At 37.9% G+C, this 17,024-nt stretch overlaps 1 protein-coding gene across 1 annotated transcript; it reads right to left on the bottom strand.

The window, feature by feature from the left end:
• Positions 1–3,076: 3,076 nt before the first annotated feature.
• LOC134037087 (uncharacterized) lies at positions 3,077–9,320 on the bottom strand. The gene is given in 6 exon segments (XM_062482396.1): positions 3,077–3,136; positions 4,220–5,781; positions 5,813–6,949; positions 7,040–7,388; positions 7,623–8,398; positions 8,582–9,320. Coding segments are annotated over 6 exon segments (4,623 nt in total).
• Positions 9,321–17,024: the final 7,704 nt, after the last annotated feature.

Below are 17,024 nucleotides of genomic sequence, written 5' to 3' on the forward strand. Positions count from 1 at the left end.
TTTTTGTTGTTTTGGTGATTTGGTCATTTTCTGTTTGAGACATGAAATACAACACATTATCAGTTAAGAAATTTAGATCTGCAACAGGACAACTGTTGTGAAGCAGACATCAATGGGATAATAGTTACAATACTAAGGCCTTTAATGATGTTATAACTGATACATGCTGCAGATAGCGTTAAGTATGCAGCAACACAAAGGTTAGGAAAGGTTATTATTTAGACAAATATATATTTTTTGACACATTTACACACATTTAAGACACGTTGAAAATACCATAGAATGTTTTGGAATGCGAACGTACTGGAATGCGAATTACCGTAAAGGTAGCTACCTACTTGTGACTGGATAGCTACAGCTAACGAGTTTGCTAAATATAGCAAGTTGATGAGAGCATTATACTTAAGTAGCATTTATTATTGCTTGTTATAAAACTGAAGTATAGGTTTTACTTCAGTTTTAAGGGCATTTTCCCAGAACTATGATCAATGCACATCACCAAATGAGTACAATAACTACCACGAACATTACTATGATTTCATGTACACACAACACTCGCTGCTCATTGAACCGAACGATACTGCAATATAACCGATTGTTGGAGGGCTATCTCCGCTTTTCTCGACATTAACTAATGATAGAATATACACAACACAGTACGTAGTTACAAAGTGATACTGTACTAGAAGTCAGCGAAACACTTTGTATTCATCAACGCACACGAATAACATCTGTAACTATGTTAACCAAATACGTTTTTAAATCACCAAACTCCCGTCCCATAGTTGGCCATAATTAACATAGTACGTACTATAGCTCCCATCGCCTCTCGTTCTTGCCCATCAACGATATTGGCTAGCTAACTTAATGCATGGCTCTCACATGCACAGGGGAGGCAAACTCCTCTCCCATACTCCTCTCCTCTCCCATCTACTCTTAGACAACGTTAACTAGCTACATTACATACAGATTGGGACAAAAAACGGAACAACATTTGTTTAACGCTAAATGTTCTGTATAAGTAAAGTAGCGTAATGGTAGCTAGATAGCTACATTTTTTAGCTGCCAATAACGTATTTAGTTAACGCTAGCTAACTCGATGAAAGTATCACTATATACACTAGTTAAACAGCTATTAAATCTCAAATAACGCGTATTTTATTTCTGTGCGTTCTTTACTTACTCAATGTAGGCTTAATCCAAGTAAAATAAAAAAGTTAAAAGTTTTGGTGAAGCGTCCGTATCTTGTAGTTCTTAAGTCTTTTCTGACCTGTGTCGTCACATCAATTTCCAGAATGTGCAATGCTTGGTATTTGATTGGCTGAGAGTCAATTAACCTCAGCTACAGGTACTAGTGAGGTTTACTGAATAAGGTGGGCAGTGAGTGCACTTAACATAAGATTTTTTAACCATAGTTTATAATGCAGTCGGACAGTGATCATTCGGTGACATCAAAAGAACATGTTATGTTGAAGCATCTTTAGGTTTTGCTTTAATTTCATTACTTTGAAAATGTGTTTTTTAAACCAATAGAAAATGTAAAGTGAATAGGTTGAAATACTACAGCAGTTTTTAAATAATAACTACATTTATCGTTAAATATGTATATATTTTAACAATGTGTAAGTAATGGCATGGCTAGTATCAGCGCAGTATTACCTGGTTACCTAGTAGTATTTTATCATAATGACCATTCTTACTGTATTTATAAAGAAAGTGTCAGAGTTGTTTTGATATGGACAATACAAAATAAATTAAGGTAGATGGTAATACTAGTACATTTTACAATACATCAGTAGGGTGATTTTTAAGATAAAATGGAAAACATAAATATAATAATATTGTAGCAGTTAAGCTACATGTTTGGCTATCGGTGATGAAGAGTATGTTTGTGTGAATATGAAACTTTTTGTTTTACTGAGGGTTTGTGTGATAGACTTTAGATGCTGTTGAGTGTGAGGTTCATGTGTTTTAGGATACAATTTTTGAATGTTGTTTGGCCATACATTTGTAAGACATCTTTAATTACAGTTGATCATCCTGGATGCAGTCTTGTCTTTTCAGATTTGTGTTTATCTTTATTGTGATGTCACCTGCAGGTGAACTTTAAGAAGAAAAAACCAAGACATAAAAAAAATGCTGTTGTGGAAGAAGTAAGTAGGGGGAAGTAAGTAGGGGTTACAGGGAAATATTGTGTATACTGAAGGCTGTGGCATTGTGGCAATAAAGCTACAATTGCTATTTAGGTAAGCAAGCATGATTTTTACAGATAACAACAGAGAGAATAAAGTGTGATTTTAAATCTCATAACATAATACATATTTATTGTTTTACTTTTAGTATTGTAAGAGTAGAAATGTTGATTGATTAATAAAAGTTGAACAAGTTGAGAAGGTGTCCGGAGGTGATTCTTAAAAAATATTACATGACTATTAACATTAACAGGTTAAGCCTGTAATTTTCTACAGTCAGAAAGATGTAACCTTTTATTCAGTATAAAATAATACTGCCTTGTATGTTACATAGAAAGGCCACCCCCAAATGAACTGTAGGCAAGGTACAGGCATAGGTAAACATACAAGACCCCTTATCTTGGGACTGAAGACTAAGAAGAGTTGGGGGTTTGATTGTTTAAAGGAGATACTGTTTGACAGAGCTAGAAGGGAGACTGAGGTCTGGTGACCATTAGCTGGTCACCTAGTGGGAGTAGGGTTGATGTTGTAAATGTCCACTGCAAGGGACGCACACATGCAAACACCCACACACGCATGTGGGCACGCACACATGCATGCAAGGTCTATGCAAGGCAGCCAATGAAAGAAGAGCCTTGTGACAGTTGCATGCCTGTGTATGAACCAATGACTGTGGAGAGCAGTTCCGTTTAAATGGTTAGCTAGCACAGCAAGCTAGACAGACAACTTTGTGACCACCATGGCGTTTGGCCTCTTGTCTCCTTGTATAAATAAAGCTTTCTTAACTTTTTCATTGACTGACTGTGCAATACTGAAGATTAATATTTTTGACATCTACAATGTGAATCTTGTTACTGTCCAAAAACATATAATGTGCAACTAGCTTACCTTATAAGTGGGGGCAGTGGTGGATGGTGGTACTGGGGGCAGTGGTGGAGGCTGTGCTGGATGGCAATTGTCGTTGGATGCTGGATATACATTGCTGGATACAGTGCATTGTAATGATGGATGGAGGATTTTAAGCAGTTGTGTCTGTATGTGAGTGTTTGGCTGTAAGTTTGCGAAATACAGTGTGTGTGTGTGTTTGTGTCTAGATGTGGGGAGTTACAATAGAAGAATATTGACTTGCTAAGTGTAATACTGACAACATTTGAAAGGAATTATAAATACATGTCCAAATGTTATATGATGTACTTTAGAAAATGGTATTTAAAATCTGTTAGCAAAAGTGTTTGCTAACATGTTTGTCTTAGTCTGCCTGTGCTTTGGGCTTATAATCATTACTTTTGCAAAATATATCTAGCTTACTTTATATGGATAAGAATAGCATTATGGTGACTGTAGTATGTTAACAACAATTCGAGAGATATGTGGAATTTTACATCTTTTGTGTATACATGATCTATTATAGTGTTGGCATCAGTGGTTGGAAAGTTAACTAATTGAATGTAATTATGTTGTTCGAATAGTGTTTGTATTGTTTTAGAAGTAAGAAGATTATCGTTAAAGTCCCCCATGATTATTTTGCCCCCTGGGAAAGTATCAAATAAATAAGATGTAACAATAAGATGTAACAAATGTTCTTTGAATGGGTCAACTTGGTATGTATGTGGCCTGTAAACAACTGCAACAAATAATTGAAACTGTGGAATGTGGAAGACTAAGGATTCTATATTTGTATTACATGGTATGTTGACTTCAATTGTTTCCTCCACCTTGCAATATATTCCAACACCACCGTTTGCCTGATGTTTTGAAGTATTGGTGATAATGGTTATAGGACTGTAACAATTGTAACGGGTGTTGTTGTAGAAGGTAAAGTTTGGTAAAAGTAAATGGTTGGTTGGATTATTTGGTTGAAGCCAGGTTTCAGCTAAACAGATGCATTGTGACTTTAGTAGACTTTTGTTTGCTTGCATATCATTAAAATGTGCATTGAGACTTTGGATATTATGAAAAGCAATTGTGAATAATGGTTCAGTTGAAGGCGGGTTGTCTGAGATGAAGGTAGGCATTGTTGTAATAACATCTTTGATGGTGTTATTGCAATAAATAACTGATTCTTTGAAGTCTTCTATTACTAGGCCTGACAGAGAGGAAACTCGGCTTAAAACTACATAAGCTTGTCCTGGTGCAAATATTTTTTTCAAGTTTACTACTGCGCTGTTGACTGTTAGACCTTGAACTTTGTGAACAGTACAAGCCCATGCTAATTGTAATGGGTACTGACGCCGTACGCCACCATTGTTAGAGACTTTTTCTTCTTCAGGTTTAATGATTGTGATGTTTTGTGCAGTATTATTTGGTTTGCGTATTTTAGCTCTTTGTTGCTGTCCAATTTTGTTGTCATCAAATTCAACATGTATTTTTGAGGGAAACTCATTGTCAGTATCATACATTATTTGGACAACTGTCCCAAAGGCACCATTAACAAGTCCATCTGAAACATCAATGTTTTTAGTCAGCATGATGCGAGCTTGTTTGCCCAAACAGACACTTGGCTTTAGACAAGTATTAAAAACTTTGGTGTGGTGGCCTTTCTTTCTTTCCATACGTCCTGTTTTGGGGTTACGATCAAAGTCTTGTGCTTCAATGGTTACAGCATTTTGGCAAACTGAATTTAGCATTTTGGAGTTGTAATCGCAAACCTGGTTGTTAGTAGCATAAATGTGCAACACATTCATTTCTTCTGCTATTTTGCACTGTTTCAATATTTCAGTGTCGGTAGGCAACATAGCAGTTGATTTTTGACGGACACGTATGCAATTTAGTAACTCAGCAAAAGTAGAATCTTTTTGTCTCACAACTTGGGTCAACTGTGCAATTTCAAAGTGATCGTTCCAAATATTCAGTCCAGGCATATCGCTGTAAAGTGGTTTCCCTTTCACAGGTGGTAACTGGTAAAAATCTCCAACAGCAACAATGCTAACTTTTCCAAACAAAGAATGATCTCCGCATTGTTTTATTTGTCTTAGTCGTCCATGAATGTATGCAAACAGTCTGGTGTCTACCATGGATATTTCATCTATAATCAGCAGTTGTAAATTGGATAGTTTAGCTCTCAAAGAGTTAATCTTTTCCTCGCCTAATGGCTGGTATGGTAATCGCACATCTGTGCCAATGCAAAATGTATTGTGTATAGTAGTAGCGCCAATGTTATATGCAGCAACGCCAGTTGGAGCTGTTAACAACACAGTAGTGTCATCAGGGTTTGTACATACTTGTGCTAAAATTCTAGACAACTCATAATGTATGGCTTTAATCAAATGGCTTTTTCCTGTGCCTGCTCCGCCAGTGACAAAAAGTTTAATTTGTTGTGGATTTTGTCTCCAAACGGTTTCTAAACTCCATTGACGTAGTTTGTAAAAAATGCATGCTTGTTCATCATTTAAGGATCTTATTATATTCCAAGCAATGTCTTTAGTCATGAACGTTTTTCTGGCTTCTATGTTACCAGTTGCAGGAACATTTTCTGTCAAATCTGGAACATTTTCTGAAATTTGATGTAAATCATGTTCATGGTCGACGATCTCCTGGGATTGTAAACATTGAAGGCGTTCCATTTCAGACTCGTCTGAAATGGACGAGTCTGAAATGGACTCGTCCATCGTCCAATTCACCTTGCTGTTCCATAACAGATTGTGCATACTCTAGTTTGTCTGAATTTTGTTCATACAAGGACCTGTTGTTGTCAACAATTGCTTTAACTGTGTCTTGGTCATCATTAAATTAATGTACAATCCCAACATTGTAAAAATCTTCATATGACACAAACGGATGTGGTTTCAACTCACAATCTTTGTAGTGAGGCAAAAACAGTTGTAACTGGCTGTGATGATATTTTTCTGGATCTTTTGTAGGTGACAATCTTGCATATCTAATAACAGCTGGTTCTGTGCGTGATCTTTTTTGAATGTTGCCGTAGTTGTCCTCAAGTTGAACAACAGATTGATTTTGATTACTTGGAACTTCACTTTGACTCAAGACACGATATTCTGAGCAAAACGTGGCAAGGCACATGTTTTGAAATGGTGGTGATTGTGGTCTGTGTTTATACCGGTCTACTACACTTGTCATCCACATGGTATCTTGTTGACTGTTGTCATAGTTTTTCCGTTCTTGCAATACACTGAGAGGTAAACTCATGCGCATAGGGTGTTCTCCTGTCGGTATGAAAGTTACTTTGCATGAGCATTCCTTTAAATGCATTCCAGTCAGTCTATATACTGCCTCTTGTGCGGACACTTCTCTATTATGAAGGTAAACACTGCCAAGTGATTTGAATGCAGCTTTAGCATCCAGATTGCCTTTAGTTCCTTCTTTTTGTGCTTTATCTAGTAACAATCCCATTTCTCTCTCTGCTTTGTAAATATAAGAAATAATATACACAACACAAGAATATGCATCCACAATGTACTGAATATCCATGTTGGCATTCCAAGCTCGTAACAGATCTTTATTGTATTGGTTAATCCAAATGTCACCAGGTTTTCTTTTTAACACCAAATTTGTTTTATTAGTTAGTTTTGAATTTGCTATTTCAAAAAGCAATTGAGAAATGTTGATGCTTTCAAAGAGTTCCTCTGTGGACTCAAATGTTTGGTCAGTACATATTAAACTTTCTCTGATTAATTTCAAAATATTTTTAGCAATGTCTGGTGTCATGAGTTTTCTCAATTCCTGTTCTTCATTTATTGCTTTTAATTCTTCAGAATTGCATTGATCTGGCTGTTGTGAAGGGTGGTGTTTTAAGTTTTCTGTGTTATCTACTTCTTGCATGGTCATAGTAGGGTCGTGTAAGTCGCTTTTAACCACCTTGGTCTTACTTTTTGGAGGTTTTACCATACGATCAACAAATGTTCTACAAGATGGAGGTCGTGGGAAGTTAAACCGGCATTCAGTTCTTTTTTTCCGACAGGTTTTGGAATGCTTAGTGCTATGTTTTTGCACAGTGTTTACAATCTCATACAGTTCTTCATCATCTGATGTAGGCAGTTCACAAGATACGTATTTGTCAACAAAATCTACAACTTTCTCATCTGGGTCTTTGTCAATTTGAGGTGCTGATTTCACCCAGAACAGGCAATGACAATGAGGAGAGCCTCTGTTTTGAAATTCAATTCTGTAAAAGAAGTCAGTTATTTGTCCAATAGGACCTGCTGGAGACATAATCACATCTTTTAACCCTTGTGCTGCCTTCGGGTCACATGACCCAAAGGTTCATAACAAACCACCGTTGTGTTTACCCAATTTTACCCAATACAAAAACAAATAAAAATAATTTTATTTTAACCATTGCAATGTGGGGGGTCTGAGACAGCCCAACAGTTAAAAGAAAATGCTTCACTTTGTTTTTGTAGGAGGTAAATTTGTCGCAATACGACGGTGGGTCACAATGACTGATGGGTCAGAATGACCCGAAGATAACACAAGGGTTAAGAAACTGTGCCATCTGTGGTCAAACATTCTTGCAGCTGTAACTGGGTTTTGTTTTAACAATGCACATTTTTCTGACCAAGTCAGTTCATCTATAGGCACATGTTTACTTTGTTCATGACTGAGAGTTGTCATCATTTCAGGCCAGCGCATGTCAGCTGAGGAAAATGAACAAAACCATGTGGGAATTCCTAGTTGTCGTATCATAGCAAACAAATCTTTTTGTGCACATTGCCAAAAAAGGGGTGTTCCGCGTATAGGTCGTAAGAACTTGTAACCTTCGTCATTTTTTAATACCTGTTTTAAAGATTCTGCATCAGTTAGCAAATTGGGCTGTTCTTTGTAGTTCAATTCTTTGCCTGAACCTTTGCGCATGGCTATTGAAACATTTGAAAGAACTTGTTGCACTTCTGATATGTACTGGGCATAGAATATATAGTCAGTGTTTTTAGCAAATCTGCCATCAGCATTTAGTAATCGTGTATTCAAATATCTTGCCAGTGTTATTTTTTCTTTGCGATAGTCATGAAACGTAGGACCTCCTGTGGGGTATAAAATAGGAAAACATTTTCCTTCATTTGTAGCATCTTCTAACAGTCTTATGGGATGATTATTCTCAGCAGGGGCAACTGATAACACAGAGTCAAAATGTTGATCCAAAATTTCTTGAGAAATATCTACTGGTTGTAAGCATGTATCTAGAAACAGCCCATGCGTTTGCTCAATGTATGTGAACTCTTCTTCAGGTTGATCATTTTCAGAATCACTGTCTCTTTTCTTGTCAGTTTTTTCATCAGCAAGGCTTGTTCTATGCGTTTGTTCTGTAGACATTTGTGTTGGCACAATCTTATCACAGAATTCACTGTTCTTATCGTCATCTGCAACAGATACGTTTAATTGAGATGGTGTATAATCAGTGATATTACATACTTCCATAGTTGTATGATCATGGCTGTCTGAATTATTGAGAGAGTTAGTAATGATATCTTGTTGATTTTCATTGATTAGCACATGGGTCACTTTCTCTAAAGGGTTTACCCATTTATTATTAATGCTAATGTCATTGTACCATTTGTTGTTTAACTTTAAGTAATCCAATGCATTGTAGACATGATTTGTATGAACATGTTTATATTCATAATGTCCTTTGTATGTTAACTTGCGTTTTAGTTTAATTCGTAGCATTAAATCATTTCCATCATTTCGTGGGAGCATGTTTGTTACTTGATTGACATTAGATGGAACACACACAACTGGTCCATGGCAACCATTTTGTCCACCTTTTGGTAATGCCAAGAGTTTCATAAATGGAATATGTTTAGCTATTAAGTGCTGCTCAAGTGAATTTAAACATTTAAGCTCTAAAGGAATGGGTTGCAAATGCATATTGTTGGCTACACTGTCTTGAGGCATTCTACCAGCACAAATTTTACGGTCACATGTGTGACATATCCACAGCTTAGATGATTGATTATGTTTAGTGCAATTGTCATCACATTTTTCATTACAAGTCTGTAAATATGTATTTGTGATACACTGTTTAGCCAAATCAGCAACAGTTGTACTAGTTGTATACCGATCATGTTTACATTCAACAACTTGTTTTCGAAAAAGCTGACGATGACAAACTGAGCAAACAAATTGAGGGCCTGTTTTTACATTTTTTCTAAATGACTCTATGACAAAATCCATTACAAGTTTCTGATTTTTCTTATCAACATATGTTTGCACGCTTTGACGTTTTTTCCTGGCTTGAAAGTCTTTATCAGTTCTTTACTTATTTTGGCTGTATTGTTTCACTTTAGTATTAAAGTCTTCATCGGTTGCATACTTTGCTTGGCTGTATTGTTTGACCCTGGTTTGAAAGTCAGCATTGGTTGTATACTTTGCTTGGCTGTATTGTTTGACTCTGGTTTGAAAGTCATCATCAATTGCATACTTGGCTTGGCTGTATTGTTTGACACTGGTTTGAAAGTCATCATCAATTGCATACTTGGCTTGGCTGTATTGTTTGACTCTGGTTTGAAAATCAGCATTGATTCTGTACTTCTCTTTGCTACACTGCTTAGCTTTTTTTTGCAAGTGTACATTTGCAGCATACCTTAGTTTACTTTGTGATAACTTTGATCGTCTATATTGCTCATTTGTTGTATACAATTTGTGTTGCAGCATAATGTGATGTTTTTTAAATTGACTATCATTCTGATATCTTTGTTTCTTGAGGGCTATTTGGCTTGGTCCTTTTGCTGCGTCATTTGTGTATTGTGATTGTTGTATTTTACCAGGAGCTGTTTTAATTGACACATCCATGGCTTCATCTATTTCTTCACTTTTGATTCTACGACATGTTGCCCTTTTTCTCAAATTCATATTCCATTTGGGCGTAGTTCTTTCTGTTTGACACAATGATGCACATGTGCCTTCATGGTGTTTGTCTGTTACACAAGTTACCACTTCATAATGGTTTCCATTTACATGGTTCAGATATATGTCACCCTCACTTTTCATGGAAATACTTTTGTAGATGTTCCAGCGATCTGAATTAAATGTGTAGATGTCAGTATGTAACAGATCTGCTGCAGCCATTATTTCTAATTCTGTGCCCCATGTCTTTGAATACATCATTCGTGTAATCTGTGTGTAGTGCTCTACAGAGTTGTATTCAGGGCTCAGATACGTTTTAAATATTTCCTTATTCTTCAACAAGTGTTTCACCACATGTTTGCGTATTTTCATGTAAAGGGTTTCATTGTCGCAAATTGCAAAAGCCAATGACCGAAACAAGCAGTTTCCATCTTTTTGAATAGCTTTTGATTCACATGGAGAACTTGGTGTGCATTGGCGAATTGTTGAATGGTCATTATAATTTACATTGGCAAATTTAGCATGTGAACAAGTACCTTTTTTAAGACATGTTAATGGATTAAAACTCCATGTTGGCAATGTCACGTTTTTAACTATGATATCGTCACTATTGTTACACAGTAGTTCCACTTCATCACTTATGTTGACATTTGTAGTTTCATGGACATCACATTTTGGAATAATTTTTAATCCGTCTGTAGAGATATGTGCTTTTGCTGTTCCACTCCATTTGGTAGTGATATTGACTGTGCTATCAATACACTCACTCCATTCATCTACTGTTAGATCAATACTTTTTGTAGTTTAACCCTCGTGCTGCCTTCGGGTCACATGACCCAAAGGTTCATAACGAACCATCGTTGTGTTTACCCAATTTTACCCAATACAAAAACAAATTAAAATAATTTTCTTTTAATCTTTGCAATGTGGGGGGTATGAGACAGCCTAGCTGTTAAAAGAAAATGCTTCACTTTGTCTTTGTATGCGGTAAATTTGTCGCAATACGACGGTGGGTCACAATGACTGATGGGTCAGAATGACCCGAAGATAACACAAGGGTTAAAGTGTTTCATCACTACTAACAATGATATTATTTCCACACAAGACGCTCTCATTTTGCGCTGCATGATCATACGGGCTTTTTTTGTTGTAGCTTTCGGCAAGGTTTGTTTTGTCATCAACAATACCTTTTTCTCTACTTGTGGCTTGATGGCATTTGAATTGCATTGCTTACCAGTAGACCTGGCCCTTTTTGTCACTTTTGGTTTGATGGCTTTTGATTTGCATTGGTTACAAGTAGACCTGGAAACTTGTATTAGTGATGTTGCAGACCTTGTGTGCAAGTTGTTGCGGTCTTCACAGCCATGCATTATAGCACTGAGTCCTGTTACCTCAAATGGTTTCCCAAAGGCATTCATTGACAACGCAAGTTTATCAATGTGCTGATTATACATATTATCAAATGTTTCATAGAAACAAATAACACTTTTCCCTGTTGAACAAACAAGTCCATCATAGCTCCTTGAATGAGAATCAAACACTGCAAAACCATTGACATACTTGATTATGGCACATGCATTTACAGCTAATGTCAAAAAACAGCTCTCATCTGTTAGTAGGATTCTCTGCACAGCTTCATAAAGGCTTACAGACATATTTACCAAACCAGAATCATACTAATGTAGTCCAACTTCACCAGAAAAAGCTTGTCCATGATTTATTGTGAAACCGACATTATGTAGCACATGCGATTTGGGCAAATCACTGATCATTAAAAAATGGTTACTGCCTACAATCTGACCAGATTTCTGCAATGACATATACAGCTCGTTTCCATTCACAAGAATATCATCTAGGTCACTACTTTTCCATGTGCACACATCTTTCAGTTTATTCATCAAAATGGCTGTTAAACTATTTGTCACACATTGTAAACCTGCATTTTCTCCAAACATTTGATTCCCTTGGTGAAACGATCCTTGAACACATCTTCTTGTATGCCTGGCAGCCACTGTTTTTGAAAGCACAAGATTGTTAAAATCATGTTCAACATGGTTTTGGAAGTTGCTTGTTGCATGGGACTGCAATGCTTTCAAGGCAGTTTCAGGTATTGTTTTAGGTATTGTTTGAGGGAATGATTCAGGTAATGATTCAGGTAATGATTCAGGTATGATATTGTGGTGAGAATCACCATAAGAACAGTGTGGTATAGTCGCACACCTTACAGATTTAAGAGGCAGTGTGAACGATGCACCACTGGCCTTTGAATGAGAATGTGAAATCATGGTCTCACAACTCGACACAGGCAGAGGCTGTGAAAGAGACTCACAGGGCCTGAAAACAGATGACCCATGGGTCGGAAGAGGAGGAAAGTCAGAGATGGTGAAAGTTGGGGTAGGGGAAGAAGAGGGAGATGGGATATGAAAAGGGGTAGAGTGGGGAGCAGTGGATAGAGAAAAATCAGACAAGGCCCTGCATACTGCAACATCAGCAGCCTTGAGGTTATGCCCTCTTTTGCATTTCTTCTTAAGTGGCATCTGAAAAACAGGAAAAGTTATTAAAGATCAATATAACTACATGTAACAGTCTTAATACAAATACATTAAAATATTTAGTTTCAAGTCTATGTCATTTCCATAAATTGTGACACTGCAAAAAATGGTAAAAGATTGTGGATATAAATACCCAAAACGACATGATCTTTTCAGTTGTGAAAACGAGAACAAAACAATGATATTTTTTTAATTCTAAACATTGTGTGTGTTACAACTCTTATATCTGATTTAAAGGAAAAAAGAATAGAGTACCATGCTAACGTTTGGACCCATAAGACAATATGCCAGGGGTATGAATGTTGGGATTTCAACATCACAAAGATTATATTTATTTACGTACAAGAGGTGTATAGTGTCACAAAGAACACAATACAACTGCTATCTACCACTACATTACAGAACCGTTAATGAATAGCGTCAGAAAATGTGTACATTCCAATTGAATATTTTCCGATAGACAAAAACTATGCAACAAACACTTTAGAAGGGCTTAAAAAATTACGAATTAGAAGGTTAGCAAGTAACACTAGCATGGTAGTGGCATTGCTACCAGTTTAATGCTAGGTAAGTTAGCCCGGCAGCTAACTGAGGTACCTAGCTACCCTTTTGAACAAAAATACTAAAGCTGTAGGTACCATTGGAAATATTTAGAAGTCACGCAGCTAAAGGCTGCCACGTAGCTCTACCACTATCAACAATATAGTCGTTTTTGCAGCATAAAACATTACGAATTAGAAGGCTAGCAAGTAACACTTGCATGGCAGTGGCATTGCTACCATGCTAGTGAAAACTAGTTGAATGTCCTATAATAGCTAAGTCGTAATACAGTAGTAGCACTAGTTAGACTAGGTGTTAAACTTATAACAATAACCAGTACAAATATATAGTTCGTTTTCATAATTATGAAGCAAGAATACTTTAGTTTTCCAAACAAAAATATGGACTGATGAATTCACCTCATTCCTCGTTTTCTTTTCTGTGGTGTCATTGAACTACTTCTTCATTTGGCTTTGCCAGATGTTGAAAAAGGTGATGCGCCACCTAATGTCGAGGACATGAAGTTTGCGGTATTGCACAAAAAACACAAACTAGGCCGTCAATGTTAAAACATAAGAAAAGCTCCTTTACTTAAATAATTATTTTCTTAATTCCTAGACTATGTCCTTCTTCAAACACAACGTCATGACTCAATTGCACCATAAAGACCAAATTCACAATGCATAGCCTATTAGCTAGATAGCTACAGCCCGTGAAGCCTAGGCCCTATAGGCTACTGTGATATACAAATATTGTAGGCTAAATATTACCAGCAATGTGTACCACTTGAAATTTGTATAAAATGCCTATATACCTTATTTCATGAACATTCTAGAATTTTCATTTGTTAAGTTTGGCCCTTGAAAGCTTCCAATTTCTGACGCGCTAGTGGTTGTTTTGATTTCATTCTGCGAGTTTAGAAGTACAACAAGTGAGAAAATGACTGTGGTAATTGTTAAACAATGTCAATGCTGTTGCTGTATTTGGCTGTTCATTGAGATTGGGGAACAAAAAGTTGTCCACAATCAAGATATGTAAATTTCCTATAAAAACAAGACATGGGGATGACCTGGTTTAGCCTGGCTGCCAGCCCAACTTCTCCCCGCCCACAAAAGAATTTGGTCGGGAAGTTGGGTCTGGAGGGTCTCGTATTGGGAACAACTACATAAAACCAGGATCTGGACGGACCAATTAAATTGCCAGGGCGGGCTTTATACGATGATGGACAGATGATCAACAGTAACATACCGTAAATCCTCAAATAAAGACCGGGATTCAATTAAAGGCCGGGCTTCAGATAGTAGCCGGGGGCGTGGTCTATACGGACAAATAAAGGCCGGGCCCCAAATACAGGCCGGGGGTAAAAAAAAAAAAAAAAAATGTTAAAGTAATATTTCATAAATACATGTTCTCCTTATGTTTAATGTTATTGGCTAATTTCATGGACTGTTGCCAATAAAAAAAGACATTTTACCACGTAGGCCTACTAGGCGAATTTGTTATTGTTTAGCCTAAATGCACGTATCGTAGCCTACTGTTGTTTATCTTTAACGTTTTAGTTGGCTAGGCTACTTTTTTCAAAGAGATAATAAAGCAGTGCACTATGGCGCCAAGGCGAAAATTCGACATACAATTCAAAGAGAAGGTTTTAAAGTTCGCAGAAGAACATTCGGGAGAAAAGGCAGCGAAGGAGTTTAATATAGACCCAAAACAAATTCGATATTGGAAGAAGCAGAAGAATGAATTCAATGCGACCAAAAAGAACAGAGCCCGACTAGCAGGTGGAGGTAGGAAAAAGGTTATCCTGGATATGGAGACCAGCCTGGTCGAATGGATTTTTTCAGTCCGCGATAGGCATTCTAGGGTAAGTAGAAAGATGATACAAAATAAAGCTTTGGAAATATTTCCCTCCGTGAGGGACAATGGAGACTGTAGCTTCGTGGCAAGCAGGGGCTGGCTCCAGAGATTTCTGGAGCGCAATGGGTTTTCAGTAAGGAGACGTACAACGGTGTCTCAGAAAGACCCAGACCAGGTGGTTGAAAAGCTGGTTTCCTACATTGACTACGTGGGAAAAGTAATCGCCTCCAAAAATATTATGGAGAGAGACATAATTGCCATGGACGAAACAGCAGTCTGGTTTGATATGCTGTCGTCCACAACGGTGGATAAGCGAGGGGCCAAAAGCGTGGCTTTAAAAACTACAGGGCATGAGAAGAGCCATCTCACAGTGATCCTGGCTGCCAAGGCCGATGGTACCAAACTTAAGCCGTACATCGTTTTCAAAGGGGCTGTGCGTGAAGTGGCTCGAATGCAACAACAGAAAGTAAGCGCTGTGATTGCAACTTCAGCGAATGGCTGGATGAACGACAGCCTGACATCAGACTGGCTACAGTCAGTCGTCGGGAAATTCAGTTTCACCCCACGGCTCCTAGCCTGGGATGCATATCGATGCCACATCAGCGCCGCCACTAAGGCTGAACTCAAATGTGGCTATAATGTCACAACTGCAGTTATCCCTGGTGGCTGCACTAAGTACATCCAAGCCCCAGATGTTATGTGGAACCAGCCGTTCAAGCAGAGTCTACACGAGGCGTATGATTTATGGATGGCCGGGGACTCAGATAAAGAATATACTGCTGGAGGTAACATGAGAGCCCCTGCCCGCCACCTGCTCGTGAACTGGGTAGTCGCTGCCTGGGAGAAGCTGGACAAGGACATGATATGAAAGTCCTTCAAAGTTTGTGGACTGACACTGAAAGATGACGGGAGTGAAGATGATCTCATCCATTGCTTCAAAGCGGGACAGCCATGCGCCGCTGGTAGGGATGCGCTGGCGCAGCTCCGGCAGCGGGGGGAGGAGAACCGCACGCAAGTAGCCCAGGATGAGGAGAACGACGAAGAGGAGCTGCTTGATAATGAACTTGTTGTTCTCGATGATGAGGATGGGGAAGAGGGTGTTGAGGGGGACGCCGAATAGCTGTACAAATGTTGCCTCATTACTGGTGAGCTTTGGATGTAGACCTAAGTATTATGTTTAGATGTAGGCCTATTTTGCAAGGTCCATTTAGTTCGGAGTTTGTTTGCTCCATTTGACCGTAGCTTAATGGCTATATGCCCATTCAGATGTTGCTGATGAATTTGGTAGTTGCGTAATATGATAGACCTAGTCTAAGTCCTGGCCATTTGGTTTAATTTGGGTTGTCTCCTGTTCGTTCTGTGATTGCTGTCCTTTGACAGGACCAGATATTTATTGTTACGTTGACACTGCAAATAAAGCGCTATACGCGCTAAACCTTTTTTTTGGCCGAGTGAAATTTTTGACTTGCTTGATTGTAATTGAGAACATTGGAAAATATCTGCAATTAATGATGTATCTTAAGACTGACACTGGTTTATTACTGATTAATTTCTAAATGGTTAGTCTCCAGAAAGTTGATTAGCTATAGGTCTACCGGTTTCATTCTACCGGTAGCCTATCGGTAAATGGTTGCAGGAAGTGATGAACGCATATGCAATGAATGATATTAGCCTACTGTAACTATGGCCATTATTTTATTTAAATAATACAATTCTATAACAGAAGATACCGGTAAGTAAGAAATAAAGGCCTGCCCCTAATACAAGCCTGCCCCAAATACAGGCCGGTGCGCTGTGCAGCCTATGTAAATAAAAGCCCCGGACACTATTTGAGGATTTACGGTAATCAACAACGTCACGAAAGAGCCCTTGGGTTGAATTCGTTTTCAAGAAACAACATATTACGTTGCTCTGATTGGTTGTAGGTCTATCCAATTGAGCGAAGAGGCATTTGTTTTACGAGTTCGGTTGAAACAGGCCCCGTAGTCACAGCCCAACGGAGAGTTTTCAGACTCATATTCTGACTAGAATTATGAGTATTACAACGTCAGGCTAGACCTGGTTGCTGCTGTAAAGAATATAT

Source organism: Osmerus eperlanus, chromosome 2 (genome assembly GCF_963692335.1).
Source record: "Osmerus eperlanus chromosome 2, fOsmEpe2.1, whole genome shotgun sequence".
Lineage (NCBI taxonomy): Eukaryota > Metazoa > Chordata > Actinopteri > Osmeriformes > Osmeridae > Osmerus > Osmerus eperlanus.